The sequence below is a fragment of the Paraphaeosphaeria sporulosa genome, assembly GCF_001642045.1.
Source record: "Paraphaeosphaeria sporulosa strain AP3s5-JAC2a unplaced genomic scaffold CC84scaffold_1, whole genome shotgun sequence".
NCBI classification, from domain to species: Eukaryota; Fungi; Ascomycota; class Dothideomycetes; order Pleosporales; family Didymosphaeriaceae; genus Paraphaeosphaeria; species Paraphaeosphaeria sporulosa.
This window is the reverse complement of record NW_017253360.1, coordinates 3,303,834-3,318,726: the sequence shown is the minus strand read 5'-3', so window position 1 is coordinate 3,318,726 and position 14,893 is coordinate 3,303,834. Positions and strand designations below refer to the sequence as shown.

The following is a 14,893-nucleotide window of genomic DNA, read 5'->3' as shown; positions in this document are numbered from 1 at the left end:
ACGGTGCTTCATAATGAAAAAACTCGTTCTTTTCCAAGACATAAATCTGCAGGTATATGTTACTGTAGCATATGTAGTTATGAGAACTGTGCAAGCGTTCCTTCAATTAAAGTAATGCTTCCTCTCACCACGGTCATGGTCACAAGGATTAGATTGTCTGGAGAGGTGCAGATGTCTAATGTAGTATTCTCACAATGGCCAAATTCATCATGATTCACTTGCATGAGTGAGCATATAAATCCGTACATCTCTGAATTCATTGGCCTCAAGAAGCCAAATCATCACACCACCCCTACTCCAATACACTTTAAACCAAACAGCATCAGCTCCACCATCTGAAACAAATTCAACGAATCAACCGATCATCATGCTTCGCTGAATTTTGGAAGGCGCTGAAAGTAAGATCGTTCAACATACAAATGACCCAACACAAGTCGTCCAGAGTTCAGAGGCTTTCCGGGCTTTGGTAGACCTTATTCAAGTCTTTGCCCCTAGAAGTCGGCCTTGCAAAAAAGAAGATAGAACTTCGTTGCCATGCCAAAGAAGTCCCATTTCATCTGATGGAGCAACATCTACAAAATTCCAGATGATGCAGGCGAGGGCGAAGCGCACGAAGCTTATGGCCGAGGTTCAAGACGCATGGGATGGGTGGCGGAAGCGGCAGGAAAAGAAGCCCAGTGTCACAGAAGCAGCGCAGATGGCTTGGGAGGCGCATAACAAGGTGGTTGAGAGGAGTGACGGGATGGGTGCAGCAGCGCGGGCGGAAGTCGGTAAAGATCCGGGGTTGGAAGATTCGGAAAACGCCCTGGAGGTCGACGGGCTTTCTACACAAGGAGCGTTCAAAGAAGATGCACGTGTTATTGCGCCGACCCACTGTCTTTTCGGTGTTTTCTTTCCGCTTCATCAACCCAATGCAACAGAGGAATCTTTGCTTCACCGTTCTCTTCCGCCTCTTGAAACGTCGGCTGGCTCTAATGCTCATCTCAAGATGTGCCACAAGAGACTTGGACCCCAGGGTAGCAGAGCTGCAGTACCACATCTGGCGTTGGATATCATGTTCTATTCTTCGTAATTCAACATAACTCACATCTTCCCTCACTTATGACCCTTCCTCCTCCAGCCTCGCAGCCGGGGGTTTGATCTGCGGCTGTGGCTCCGCTAGATGGATCTTCCCATCCCCATCATACACAATCTCCCTAATCTTTGCACTCCTCAAATGATTCTCTCCGCCACTCAGCGAACTATCATGGTAAAACAGATACCACTTGCCCTTGAATTCTGCGATGCTGTGATGTGTTGTCCACCCGATAACAGGCTCCAATATCGTGCCCCCATATGTGAAAGGACCTAATGGTGTGTCTCCAATCGCATACGCAAGAAGATGCGTGTCCCCCGTGGAGTAGCTGAAGTAATACTTCCCATTGTACTTGTGCAGCCACGCGGCCTCGAAGAAGCGACGGGCGTGGTCCTCCGCGGCGATGGGCGCCTTGGTGGTAGGATCCTGAATGACGACGTCAGAGACGTCGCCCGCGAGAGACAACATATCGTCGCTGAGCTTCGCCACCTTGGCGTGCAGCGCGCTCCCCTTTGACGGCTCGTTCGCCCCGAGCTGCGACTTGTCGAAGTCCCCGTTGGCGTAGCACTGCAGCTGGCCACCCCACAGCCCGCCAAAGTAGAGATACGCCTGGCCGTCGTCGTCGACGAAGACGGCAGGATCCACGCTGAAAGTGCCCTTGATGTGCTCTGGCTCCGCTTTGAAAGGTCCCTCCGGCTTGTCTCCCACTGCAACGCCGATCCTGAAGATGTCGTCCTTGTCCCGCGCAGGGAAGTAGAGGTAGTATTTCCCGTTTTTGGAGGCCGCGTCAGGGGCCCACAGTTGGCGGGAGACCCATGGGACATCCTCCACTTTGAGGACCACGCCGTGATCTGTGACGGGGCCGCCGACCTCCTCCATGCTGAAAACGTGGTAGTCGTTCATATCGTACTGGTCGCCATTGTCGTTGTTTTTGATGTCCGTTTCGCGGTCGTGCGAGGGGTAGACGTAGAGCTTGCCGTTGAAGACGTGCGCGGAGGGGTCCGCGGTGTAGAGGTGCGTTACAAAGGGCTTTTTGTCCGCCATGGCTGGGTGTTACGAAGGTTTCGGATTGTGTAGGAAATGTTCCGCCGAATATCCATCTTGACTTGTAGTCGCGGAGGTGCTTTTATGGAGCCGCCCCGCCAGCCACTGAGGCTCAACTGCCCCTCCAATTTAGCCATATTAACCATCGGAACATCCACCCCGAGCACTAGAAGATCTGGTACCATCGAACGTCGCCGCGCATGTACATAATTCTCGTGATGCAAGCGCGCCTAGGCGATGGTGTTTACCCGTTGGCCCGCTTGGGCAACCACCGCAGGTGCGAGAACCTCGGTTTGGCGGACGCTTAGGGCGCGAGCATCGCGATGTGCGCGGAAACTCTTGAGTCTATTTTGACAGACCAGAAATACTTCCAGTCGTCTGGTGTCATTCACAACGCTCTTATCTTTATCAGGAATTGTTCATTGACGTCATATTCTACGTAGTCCAGATACCTATGTATCACAGGTACTCGTACACTGGCCCCAACACCGCGGAAACTAGTAGGCTTAGTCAGGATGGCCACAGAACGCACGTGTTGCTAATAGAAATTAAAATGAGAGAGGAAAGAAGACCAGAACTTAGTCAGCAGACAGAATGGTGGAACGTAGTGTTGTGAATTTGATTCAAGGATAAATCACAGAACGGTTCATGTGTGAACAAGGTATCATTGCTTTTGGAGCGATCGAACTTTTCGAATCCTTTCCAAGACCATGCAGAAATCCACGGCGCCAACATAAATCAAGACGCCGAGTGCAGATAGTAAAGACCTATGAATACACGTCCACCGGGACACTCCTCCCACCACTCAGGGCCGCGACGCTTACTTAGCGTTCTCAGGACGGAGCGAGCGGACGGCCTTACCGGCGCGCCAGATCTCGAGGTTGTCAATCTCCTCGAGCTCCTTCTTGTACTTCTCGCGGTAGTCGGGCTGCGAGTTGTACTCAAGCGAGCGCTTGGTCTCGGAGCCGTCGGCGACGGAGGTGTAGAGATCGTCGAAGACGGGCTTGAGGGCGTCCTTGAAGCGCTTGCTCCAGTCGATGGCACCGCGGCGGGCGGTGGTTGAGCACGCGGCGTACATGTAGTCCATGCCGTTGGCGCCAATGAGGGGGTAGAGGGACTGGGTAGCCTCCTCAACGGTCTCGTTGAAGGCCTCAGAGGGAGAGTGGCCGCGCTCACGGAGGACCTCGTACTGGGCAAGGAACATGCCGTGAATACCGCCCATCAAGCAGCCGCGCTCGCCGTAGAGGTCGGAGTAGACCTCCTTCTCGAAGGTGGTCTCATAGAGGTAGCCGGAGCCGACGGCAACACCGAGGGCGATGGCCTTCTCCTGGGCCTTGCCAGTGACATCCTGGAAAACGGCGATGGAGGAGTTGATGCCGCGGCCCTCCCGGAAGAGGGAGCGGACGGTGCGGCCAGAACCCTTGGGGGCGACGAGGATGACGTCCATGTCGGTGGGGACTTCAACCTTGGTGAGGTCCTTGAAGACGGGGGAGAAGCCGTGGGAGAAGTAGAGGGTCTGCAACTGTTAGAACAGCCCATTGAGATGAAGTCAGGCTGTGCTCACCTTCTCCTTGGTGAGGAGGGGCTTGATGGCGGGCCAGGTCTCAGACTGGGCAGCATCGGAAAGCAGGTTCATGATGATGGTACCCTTGCCGATGGCCTCGTCAATGTCGAAGAGGTTCTTGCCCGGGACCCAGCCATCCTGCTCGGCCTCCTTCCACGAGGCACCGTTCTTCCGCACACCAACGATGACGTTGAGGCCGTTGTCACGAAGGTTCAGACCCTGGCCGTGACCCTGGGATCCGTAGCCGATGAGGGCGAGAGTGTCGTTCTTGAAGTACTCCTGGCATGATTGTTAGCAGACGGTCCTATTGCAGACAAGTGATATGCCATTGAGGCGTATGCTGACTCACCAAAAGCTTCTCCTTCGGCCAGTCGGCACGCTCTATGGGCTACGTCAGCGATCTGTTGACCCAGCACAAGGGCTTGAGACTCACCGTAGACGGTCTCCTTGGTGCCGGCGAAGTCAACTGTCTTCACACCACGCGTCTGCTGGAACTGGGTGGTGACAGCGGCCTTGGGGGCAGCTGCCACGCCAGCGCGAGCAGCGTTGAGCGCAGAGACGAAAGTGCGTTTCTGCACAGGGGCGGCCAATTGGCGCGCAATCTGGCGGGAAGCACGAGCTACAGGTCTTGATGCCATTGTGAATGTGTGAGGGGGTATCTTGAGAAGGCTTGAATGGGGTGGGTGGTGACCGGTTTTTAAAGCTGACCTGGAGCTGCGTCTGGGGTCGCCGGATTTTCGAGCTCGGGCGGCCGAACATCGGCGGTGGACCTACCAGCCACTCACAGATGACGCTTCGGGGAGGAATGCGCGTCTCCGAGCCAGCCGAAATCGCTAGCGGGGAACAACCAAGTGACTGAGCGGTGATCCAGACAGCGAGAAACGGAGGCCTATACTACCCGGCACTCACTGCACTGGTTACAGTCATACACAGTCATACAGGTGCGAGATCCGCATATTGCACTGTGGATGCCATTCTTCCGCCACCCACCCAGTCGTCGGTCGGTCCCGGTCCCCGGTCCGACGCTCAGTTCACGCGTTCACGATGCGAAAACGACTGCCACGTCTCAATGGTAGATGAGTGCATGTTTAACCAAATATACAAGCTTGCAGGAGTTCCTCTATATAAGAACCTTCGCTATGCTTCAAGAGCAAAGGTCCTACCAAATGGACGAAACTCATAGAATATCCACGATTCTGAATGCCAACGCCTCGCTCCCGGGTACGCCGTGTCTGAATGCTCGCTCACATGAATGTCATCTCTGTCGTGCAACCGCTCTGTCCCCGCTTCTGGACTTCCGTCGGAGCCGTTGCGAACACAAGGGCTCGGCCAGACTCTCGTCCACTCCTCCACAACCGACGGTATTCCGCTCGAATTTCTGTATTATTGCCACTGGGATCTTCAATGCCCTTTATTTCAAGACCCGGTCGAAGGATTCACCCTTGACAGTGCCACCGCCCATAGCAGCGCGCACGTTGCGCTTAAAGCCTTCTCGGTTGTGCTTGAGATCTTCGGCAGCCTCCTTGTTCAGGGGATCAGATGCGTTCGGCTCGAGGAAGAGGTACTGTAAGGTTTTAGCCACAATCGATTATCACGCATATTCTTCAAAACGCACCTGGACCCCAACGAAGATGGCGTTCAAGTTGAGGACAGGCTTCCAGTCCTCTCGCAGGATGTTCAAGCACACATTGCCCTCCAGATCGATGTTCGGGTGGTAGATCTTCTGCATGCAGCGGACTTTCGGGGCGTCATATGGGAACGTCGGCTTGATCTCGAATGCAAACTCGAAGTGGCCACCCTTGTACATGCCTTCGTCGGGGTCGATCGCGAGGATGAAATTCTTATAATTGTCCATGTGGTCGCGCTTCAGCTTCATGGTATCGCTGAGGGAGAGGCTATCGAGATCTGCCATCACGTCAGTATAGAAAGCTCGTGTTGAGATGACCATATATACGTGCCTTTGATAACTCGCAGATCGGCGGCGGAGAACTTCTTCTTGCCTGACGCTGCTGCCGCCACCTCAGCATCCTTTTGCTGCTTCTTCTGTACAAGAGTCAGCAACCTGGTATTCTGCTCGACAGCCTAGTTCTTCGCTGTATGGCACTCACCATAGACCATATTTTCATCATCTTGGCGGTATTGTCCGGAGATTTCTCTCGTTGCGCGGTTGCAGCGGTTGTCGCGTGCGAAGCGGGGAGAAGTTGAGTCAAGTTTGCGAGTAGACGCGAAAGGTAAGCTGGTCTACAGTGTGTCGGAATTATGTACGTAGAGCGCAGAGAAAAGCGCGCAGCGGTGGAGGGTGCGTGTGGGTGTGTGCCAGAGGTATGTCGTGAAAGATAGGCTGCAAGTGAAGGCCCCGAAGGTAACCCCAAGGCAAACGTGGGGCGAATGCGACCGGTAGAGGTTTCTCCGATCGCCGCTGCCTGAATGAGTCGATGCTTGGCTCCTCCTAGGCCGTTGATTCGCTAGGCTGCGGGTGTCTCAACCATCAATGTTCACTTCCTACTTGTAAGTCTCAAGTTAGTAGATAGGCTTTTGTTCCCCACTGTTATTTTTGGTTCCAGTGTTGCAAGCTTCCACGGGCTCGACCGGGTCACCTCGCAGCAAACTTTACTGAGCACATCGCCAGAGGCATCAGGTTTGGAGGGGTAATTTATCACGAGGAGCTATCAGCAAAAGCAAGGTGGTGGGTACAGCCCATACAAGATAACCCCCTGGGAGCCTCGCAAACCAGTGAGAATCAACCAGAATGTCGCGAGACGCCCTCTCCTTCCCCTCAAGCTCTGCGAAGCCAATCGAACACTACCTGCCAGAGTCTACGGGATTGGCCCGCCCTTTGTATCCACATGTCACCCTCACATACGCCACCTCTCTCGATGCCAACCTCTCTCTTTCGCCTGGCGTCCAAACCGCGCTCTCAGGTACACAGTCAAAGGCAATGACGCACTTCCTGCGGTCGAAACACGCTGCCATTCTCATTGGTGCAGGCACCGCAATCGCAGACGATCCTTCGTTGAACTGCCGGATCGAAGGCGTGGGTGGGTATGGAGGACCGGGGCTGGAGGGTCAACCGAGGCCTGTAGTGCTTGATCCAAAGGGGCGGTGGAAGGTCAATGCGGAGAGCAAAGTAGTCAAGTTAGCAAAGGAAGGGAGAGGGCTTGGGCCCTGGGTCATTGGCGCGCAGGACACGCCGATCGAGGAGAGCAAGCACAGGGCTCTCACAGATGCGGGTGGATCATACATAACGCTACCTACCGACTCGAGTGGCCGCTTCGACTGGGCTAATATACTCAACATCCTCGGTACGAAGGGAATCACTAGCGTAATGGTTGAGGGAGGCGGCTCAGTGATCAACGAGCTGCTGAGTCCGAGGGCCATCGGGCTGGTTGACTCCGTCATTGTGACGATTGCGCCGGTATGGCTGGGGAAGAACGGTGTGCAAGTGTGTCCGGATGAGAGGAAAAATGAGGGTGGAGTGAAGATGTCGGTTGGAAAGCTGAAAGACGTGCGGTGGTTGCCGCTGGGCGAGGATGTAGTGCTTTGTGGGCGCCCGGCATGGCAGTGACCGAATGGAAGTTGATGTTCTGCTTGCAAGTATGCATCTGAAAACATTATGCTGTGGCGTCTGACAGATAATGTCTGGTGATTAATACCCCCACAGAGCACTCATACGATGACAGGCTCAACGTGTGAGGAAGCGACCTGCAATTGTCGGAGGAAGACACTTCTAGCATCTGCCAGCATCATAGATCCATGACAGATAGAGCATCAAAAATGTAGCGATATAAGTAAGCAGGAGCTGCCGATTATTGCGTGTTTCCATCCTACACAACGGTCGATTCCCACGGCAGATGTTCCGGCACGGTGCCCTTCACGACCTCTTTGGCGCTGACCTCCAACCCCTCAGCGAGTTGCTCTGCCACCTGCTCATCCCAGCCTCGATTTCTCCGTTTGCTAGCTAGGAAATCGCCTGTACCAAGCTGATCTTGAAGCCACGGTGCAAATCCATGCTTCTCTTCACCCCTGATCGTCTGCTCTCGCTCAGCCCCCGACATGACTGGATCAATGCCCTGGACTTGAATTCTTTCCGAGGGCCATCTGATCGACGGCGCATGCAGATCCAAAAAGCGCCGCGCCTTGAAAGCGTGGGTGATGACCCTGATCTGTTTGGGATACCTGCCAGTCGTCTGTCTGAACAATAATATACTGAAGAGCAGGTTCTGGAAAGAATCGGCAGCGTGTTCCTCTAATAGAATGCGTCCTTTCGAGAATAGTTGATACGTTCGTCCGCCTCCACGATTGCCCTCTGCCAACTCGTGCGCCAGCGCTGCATGGTAGTAGGAACGGGCCTCGCTGAGCGGGGTCAACGAGGGTTTGGTGGAGCCACCGCTCATGACCAAGAGTGTCCTGTTGGGGACATCCGGAGACAATTCACCGATCAGAGCATCAATCCCGGCCAACGCATGCGCCAGAAACGTCTCTTGCTCCCCAGGTTTGCCTGTCTCGGGATTTGATTTTTGGAAATCGGCGAGATACCAATTATTCTCGTCATGGGGACTATAGAGGGGAAAGTCTGGAGAGGAGGCATCTGGATGGAAGATACCATGGCAGCAGACAATGACTAAGTTTTCAAAGCCTGTATAGTCTGGTGGTGGAATGACATGATCAGGGTGTTCGAAGTCGTTATTCCGTTGGTAAGCAAGGCTGGCTCCCTTCGACTCTGCATCTGGGGCTATCGAAACGCCTGTGTTTGTGGCGGCGTTGGCATTGTGAAAGTTCGATTTAGGTAGGATTCTGGAAGGTGTGGCTGGTGTTGCCATGGGTGTATATTAAGAATACAGCGTTGGAATGAACGGATGAAGGCCCACCGGGTGGCTGGGTCGATCGGGTCTCGGCAATGTAGAGAGGAGAAACCTGCGATTGGCCACTTTGTGTGTCAGCGGGAGGCTGGCTTGGAAGGTGATGGTGTAAGAGAGGCGGATGGGGAATTCTGTTGGAAATAGGCGACATGGTTAGGGTTAGGGGATAACGGGAGCACCAGCGCCTGCTGGCGGCCTCTAAGGGCTTGGAAAGGTACGCACCATCTACTCGGAAAGAGCAGCCGCGAAACAGGCCGCAGAAATGAACAACACATTTCACAACCAGACGCGATTCACGAAGCGATTATTGATGCTGTGGCCACCTGAGATGTGGCGCCACTCGGCCACTGGGAGCGATAAATGGGCCAAAGTGAACGAGTGTACATGCCCGCTTTTGCCCAAAGCGGACGCGGCGTAGTTTGAATGCTGACCCGGCCTGGGGGTGCGATGCTTGTTCTAGGGGCTTTTCACTCTTCTGGTTGAGGATGACTGCGCAGATATTGCAGCAGCCGCAGACGCTCTTGTTGCGGTGCGGCAGCGGCAAGACGACTTCGGATTCTTGCAACGCTGGAGGCGCATCTTGGGATCGCCCGCAAGGGTCTTTCGCCCGAACTGCGACCTCAGGGCCAACAGTCATTTGCAATGGATGCCGAGAGGAGCGCTCAAGCATGCGGCCGGGGGTGCCCCAGGTTTGCGTTGCGGCTCAGCAATCCTGCTACCGCTGGCCAACGGCGATGCTGCTGGAAAGGGGCGCCGTTGAACCTTGGAAGAGTTTGACAGTGACGTCGCCAGCGCCGTTGGAACACCAGAAAGCAGGGTCGCGACACCTGCGACACCTGCAGGACGACGTACGCCGTGTCGAGTGCAGACAATAGCGCAGCATGTTCGGCGGCAGCGCTGGCGACCGACGCTGTCGCCGATAATTTTTTCCACCAGGTCGATGGGCTGGCGCGAGGCTGAGGCTGAGCAGCGTAAGCACTCGATGCTGTGCTGCGCGTTCAGAGCTCCACGCATACGGGCGACAGGCTGAATAAGACGCCAATGCACCCTCTAATTTTAGCCGTGACCCTGCGAGTGCTCCACCGCGAGCGACGCCACAGTTGGCAGAGCGGCGGCCGCACGCCGTGTTTGCCATGCTGCCCACGAGACAAGCAAAGGGCGACGGCGTGATGCAATGCGCCAAAGAGGTGTGTCTAGTGACCGCCGGCGGACTCCAAAGAGTCCATTCATGCATTCTGTGCGTGTGATGAAGGACCGGCGATGAAACAGGGAGGCGGCCGCGCAGCCAACCATGGGCGGCGTTTCACGTAGCATTCCCGCCCGTCTGTTCAGCGTTAGCCTCGCCTAGCGCCTGGCAGCGCAGCCCCCCCGACGAGCATTTGCTTGCCCTGAGGGCCGCCTGAGGGCCAAGCGCATTCATGGCTAGGCCCCTTTGGTTAGTCGCAGGCGTAACTCCACCCTCAGCTCGCTCCCAGACATTTCTCCTCGCAACTTCTTTATCACCGCTCGCAGCCCACGAGCGCCCCATTTCCATCTCTCGCTTTCCTGTTCTGCACCCTCCCCCTTTCCCCCCACCCAGCACACTCGCTCCTTCCCCGTCGCCTGGCTCTGACCACTGCACGTCATGGCCTATCAAGGACCCGGGGGAAACGGCTACGGCGACCCTCACGCACCTGTACGGCCCCTTTCCAGTGCCCCATCTCCCGCCGTGCCAGTGGGCTAACACGCACAGCACCCCTACGAGGCTCGCCACGATGAGGAGGAAGTCGGCCGGTCGCTCCTGCACTCCAATCCCACGGGCGCCCACCAGGGTCCCTTCGACGACCACCACGGCGTCTACGGCCACGACCAGCGCCCCCAGAGCACCTACAGCTTGACCGAGACGTACGCCTCGGACGCCCCGCAGACACAGTACCCGTCGCAGTCGCAAACCGGCTCCGACGTCTACTCGGTGGACAACTATGGCGCCGAACCCCACAGAGCCACCTCGCCCTATGCGAGGAGCGAGACCAGCTCAACAGAGGCCTGGAGACAGCGCCAGCAGCCCGGCGGCGGCGTTGGCCTGAAGCGTGGAATGACGCGTAAGGTCAAGCTTGTGCAGGGTTCCGTCCTCTCAGCCGACTACCCTGTGCCGAGTGCCATCCAGAACGCCATCCAGGCAAAGTATCGCAATGACCTCGAGAGCGGCAGCGAGGAGTTTACCCACATGCGATGTACGTTTCATCTGTTTTGACAGCCCAATTCGCGACACTGACAGCTGCCAGACACGGCCGCCACATGCGACCCCAACGACTTCACCTTGAAGAACGGCTACAATCTGCGCCCGGCAATGTACAACCGACACACTGAATTGCTCATTGCTATTACATACTACAACGAAGACAAGGTACTTACCGCGCGTACTCTCCACGGTGTCATGCAGAACATCCGCGACATCGTCAACCTGAAGAAGTCCGAGTTCTGGAACAAGGGCGGCCCAGCCTGGCAGAAGATTGTCGTCTGCCTCGTTTTCGATGGTATCGACCCCTGTGACAAGGGCACCCTCGATCTCCTGGCAACCGTCGGTATCTACCAGGACGGTGTCATGAAGAGGGACATTGACGGCAAGGAGACCACTGCGCACATTTTCGAGTACACTACTCAATTGTCGGTCACGCCAAACCAGCAGCTCATTCGCCCCCACGACGACAGCGCCAGCACCCTACCGCCCGTGCAGATGATGTTCTGTCTCAAGCAGAAGAACAGCAAGAAGATCAACTCGCATCGTTGGCTCTTCACGGCTTTCGGTCGCATTCTCAACCCTGAGGTCTGCATTCTGCTCGATGCTGGTACCAAGCCCGGTCCTAAGTCATTGCTTGCCCTCTGGGAGGCTTTCTACAACGACAAGGATCTCGGTGGTGCTTGTGGTGAGATTCACGCTATGCTGGGAAAGGGCTGGAAGAACCTGCTCAACCCGCTCATTGCGGCCCAGAACTTCGAGTACAAGATCAGTAACATTCTCGACAAGCCGCTGGAATCGTCTTTTGGGTACGTTTCTGTGTTGCCTGGTGCTTTCTCCGCCTACCGTTACCGCGCCATCATGGGCAGGCCGCTCGAGCAGTACTTCCACGGTGACCACACGCTCGCAAAGATTCTCGGAAAGAAGGGTATCGAGGGCATGAACATTTTCAAGAAGAACATGTTCTTGGCCGAAGATCGTATTCTTTGTTTCGAGTTGGTCGCCAAGGCTGGCTCCAAGTGGCATCTGACCTACGTCAAGTCCTCCAAGGGTGAGACGGATGTGCCCGAAGGTGCTGCTGAGTTCATTGGTCAACGTCGTCGTTGGCTCAACGGTTCTTTCGCTGCCGGTATCTACTCGCTGATGCACTTTGGTCGTATGTACAAGTCTGGCCACAACATCATCCGCATGTTCTTTTTCCACATTCAGATGTTGTACAACGTCTTCCAAACAATCCTCTCCTGGTTTTCTCTGGCTTCGTTCTGGCTCACCACCTCGATTATTATGTCCCTGGTCGGCACTTCTGAGCCTAAAGCCAACCCACCAAAGGTCGCCTGGCCTTTCGGTGATTCCGTCACTCCCACCTTCAACACTGTCGTCCAATACGTCTACCTCGCATTCCTGGGTCTGCAGTTCGTTCTTGCGCTCGGTAACCGTCCTAAGGGTTCCAGGTGGTCCTACATGACATCCTTCGTGGTGTTCGGTCTCATCCAGTTCTACATTGTTGTCCTGTCCATCTACCTCGTCGTCATCGCCTTCACAAACCCAAAGTCCCGCGGTATCGAGCTCGACTCCGCCAAGTCCTTCTTCGATTCGTTCACGGATAAGGCTGGTGTCGGTATTATTATCCTTGCTCTTGCCTCGACTTTCGGTCTCTACTATGTGGCGTCGTTCCTGTACATGGACCCGTGGCACATGTTCACTTCGTTCCCCCAGTATCTCCTCATCATGTCTTCCTACGTCAACATCCTCAACGTATACGCCTTCTCCAACTGGCACGATGTTTCCTGGGGAACCAAGGGTTCCGACAAGGCCGATGCCTTGCCATCAGCCAAGACCGAAAAGGCCGCGGACGGAAAGCACACGGTCATCGAAGAGCCGGATCTGCCTCAAGCCGATATCGACAGCCAGTTCGAGGCTACTGTCAAGCGTGCTCTTGCTCCCTACGTTCCTCCGGTTGAATCCAACGAGAAGACTCTTGAGGATTCGTACAAGTCTTTCCGTACCCACTTGACCACCGCCTGGATCGGCATGAACGCTCTACTCGCCGTCGCTGTCCAGCAGGACAACATGAGCAACTTTGGTTTCACTGTAAGTTTGGTCGATCTCTACCGCCGAAGTGCTTTTGCTAACGAAGTCCCAGTCGTCTGCCAACGACCGTACTGCCACTTTCTTCAACTTCCTCCTGATCGCGACTGCCATCCTCGCCCTGGTCCGTTTCCTCGGTTGTCTCTGGTTCTTGGGTCGCAGCGGTCTCTTCTTCTGCGTCCGTAGGAGATAGACGCTCGAGTTTATGAACCAACATCCGTTTCACGCAACGGCCTTGTTATACCACCGTGTGTTTTCTGATTCCCCTAATGTTTTTTGTTCGCACTTGCGGGTGCTGGCGTTTCGGCACTATCGATGGGACTCCAGCCGGCTGGGTTGCTGTGTAGTCTTGTACTTGATCATTTGGTAAAGAAAAAACTGTTACGTCAGTCTGATCGGAGCGGTTGGCACCCGTCCTGTATTATCTTTGAGTTGGCTTTTGCGCGCGCGCGTGGATACCTTTCACTTTTATGCGATTGGTTTGTTGGGTGCCATCGGGGAGAAGGGGAGGGCTAAAGACAAGCTTTATGATTGTGACACACGTGTGTGTAATTGCGTGTCTTGAATTACCTTGGATAGGAAATCGGAGTGGGCATTTAGAATGAGCAATTGAGATTCTTTTCACTTTTAACTTTGGGAGAGGCTAGACGATGAGCTTGACTGCTGATGATGGTGGGCGGCATTACTACGGTGGTGTATTTCCAGCTGGTGGACGGCGTGAGCGCCTGCCGGACTAGCTGGACGGCGCTGAAGGGTTGTTTGATGATGGTCAAGGTAGTGTACTTTTGCGAGGTTTCGACACATGTGTTTGTTGGTAGATATGAATGCTAGGGAACGCACGCGACGCTCACATGGCTATAGAGGTCCTGGTTCTTGCGAGGTCTCTCCGCATAGTTTGGGTGGTGGGGAGATTGGCCAGAGCACGCGCACATGGCAGTCTTTCCGCAGCCCTTGGACTGTGGCGGTGGACAACGTATACACTTTTGTTGGTCGTTGTTGGACCACGCGCTCACGTAGTGCTGCTATGGTAGCTTGGACGAGTCTCGCTTATACATAAGGTGGCCACTTTTCATCATTGGTAACTGTAATCTGATGGTGTTCCACGCACACGTTGATTGAAGATGTGGTGTTCTTGAACACACGGTGCCACCACACCGTTTGGTGCGAGGCCATTTGTGATTGGGATTGGCTGGTCTTCCCCGCACACATTCTCTTGACTGTTGTGGGGGTTTTTTTTTTCTTTCTTGTTTTTGGACGCACGGGAACAGTGTTTAAGGGTTGCTATAGGGGTTGGAAGAGGCACACACACATCATCCTGAAGCGCGACGACCTTTCGAAGGCACGCTCACATAGTGAGATAGGCGGTGAATTTTAGATCTCCCGCACACATAGTTGCTGCCTGTGGCGTATTTGGGCGAACAGGAGAGAGACATTCCATGAAGTACTATGCTTTGGAAGAAAAGTCGCTCACATAGTGACGGATGTAGTCAAGCCTAGGAAAGCACACGCATATCATATCAACACATTCGTGGCTCTTGTATTTCTCGTGCGCACGTAGTCTGTCGATGATTAGAAATGGACGCTCGGGAGCAGTGCATGGGTCAATTGTATTGATTTTGGAGAAGATTCACCCATATCGGCCTTCTGGCATTAGTCTTCGAGAAAGCACACGCACATGGTGCGGTAGATATCATACTTTCTAATCTTCTAGACATTATAATAGAGGATGTCAAAAAGTAATGTGCGAAAGCCCGCCTCGAAGCACATTTGAGCTAAGCACATCACCTCAAGAACCCTACTACGGACTGCTGCACGAACTGTAGAGTCTTACCTGGATCCTTCGCGCGAGAAAATTTCTAGTAACCACGGTCAGTGCTGGCGATTCTCAACATCGGTGGTAACAAACACGATCATCGTACCAGCAAGAGTGTCTCCCCAGTGCCACATTCAGAGTCACATAACTGTTCGTAGTTGCAAACTTCAAGTCTATTCCGTAATTTTGATTTGGGCACTTCGCTTTCAGCGCAAAAACCGAGACTGTGAAA

At 54.6% G+C, this 14,893-nt stretch overlaps 7 protein-coding genes across 7 annotated transcripts; 2 read left to right on the top strand and 5 right to left on the bottom strand.

Moving 5' to 3' along the window:
- Window positions 1-1,090: 1,090 nt before the first annotated feature.
- On the bottom strand, window positions 1,091-2,516 carry CC84DRAFT_112854 (Arabinanase/levansucrase/invertase). The gene has a single exon (XM_018175800.1). It carries the CDS (start codon window positions 2,117-2,119, stop codon window positions 1,100-1,102), a length of 1,020 nt encoding a protein of 339 aa, XP_018042704.1. The 5' UTR covers window positions 2,120-2,516; the 3' UTR covers window positions 1,091-1,099.
- Window positions 2,517-2,587: 71 nt separating this feature from the next.
- CC84DRAFT_1159677 (ketol-acid reductoisomerase) lies at window positions 2,588-4,363 on the bottom strand. Its single transcript, XM_018177294.1, has 4 exons — window positions 4,117-4,363; window positions 4,033-4,064; window positions 3,684-3,962; window positions 2,588-3,635 (listed from the first exon to the last, which is right to left on the bottom strand). The coding sequence occupies exons 1-4, from the start codon at window positions 4,319-4,321 to the stop codon at window positions 2,940-2,942; spliced, it is 1,212 nt and encodes a 403-aa protein (XP_018042703.1). The 5' UTR covers window positions 4,322-4,363; the 3' UTR covers window positions 2,588-2,939.
- Window positions 4,364-5,094: 731 nt separating this feature from the next.
- On the bottom strand, window positions 5,095-5,812 carry CC84DRAFT_1183027 (uncharacterized protein; the record flags this gene model as incomplete). Its single annotated transcript, XM_018180660.1, has 4 exons — window positions 5,095-5,247; window positions 5,299-5,588; window positions 5,642-5,726; window positions 5,792-5,812. 4 exons carry the CDS (start codon window positions 5,810-5,812, stop codon window positions 5,095-5,097), a joined length of 549 nt encoding a protein of 182 aa, XP_018042702.1.
- Window positions 5,813-6,163: 351 nt separating this feature from the next.
- On the top strand, window positions 6,164-7,463 carry CC84DRAFT_1159676 (bacterial bifunctional deaminase-reductase). Its single transcript, XM_018177293.1, has one exon. It carries the CDS (start codon window positions 6,433-6,435, stop codon window positions 7,246-7,248), a length of 816 nt encoding a protein of 271 aa, XP_018042701.1. The 5' UTR covers window positions 6,164-6,432; the 3' UTR covers window positions 7,249-7,463.
- On the bottom strand, window positions 7,378-8,963 carry CC84DRAFT_113303 (uncharacterized protein). The gene is made up of 2 exons (XM_018175958.1): window positions 8,765-8,963; window positions 7,378-8,597 (listed from the first exon to the last, which is right to left on the bottom strand). Exon 2 carries the CDS (start codon window positions 8,501-8,503, stop codon window positions 7,508-7,510), a length of 996 nt encoding a protein of 331 aa, XP_018042700.1. The 5' UTR covers window positions 8,504-8,597; window positions 8,765-8,963; the 3' UTR covers window positions 7,378-7,507.
- CC84DRAFT_113356 (uncharacterized protein) lies at window positions 8,926-9,936 on the bottom strand. Its single transcript, XM_018175982.1, has one exon. It carries the CDS (start codon window positions 9,774-9,776, stop codon window positions 9,258-9,260), a length of 519 nt encoding a protein of 172 aa, XP_018042699.1. The 5' UTR covers window positions 9,777-9,936; the 3' UTR covers window positions 8,926-9,257.
- Window positions 9,937-10,166: 230 nt separating this feature from the next.
- Window positions 10,167-13,041, top strand: CC84DRAFT_1171080 (uncharacterized protein; the record flags this gene model as incomplete). Its single annotated transcript, XM_018179893.1, has 4 exons — window positions 10,167-10,217; window positions 10,275-10,755; window positions 10,807-12,851; window positions 12,904-13,041. 4 exons carry the CDS (start codon window positions 10,167-10,169, stop codon window positions 13,039-13,041), a joined length of 2,715 nt encoding a protein of 904 aa, XP_018042698.1.
- Window positions 13,042-14,893: the final 1,852 nt, after the last annotated feature.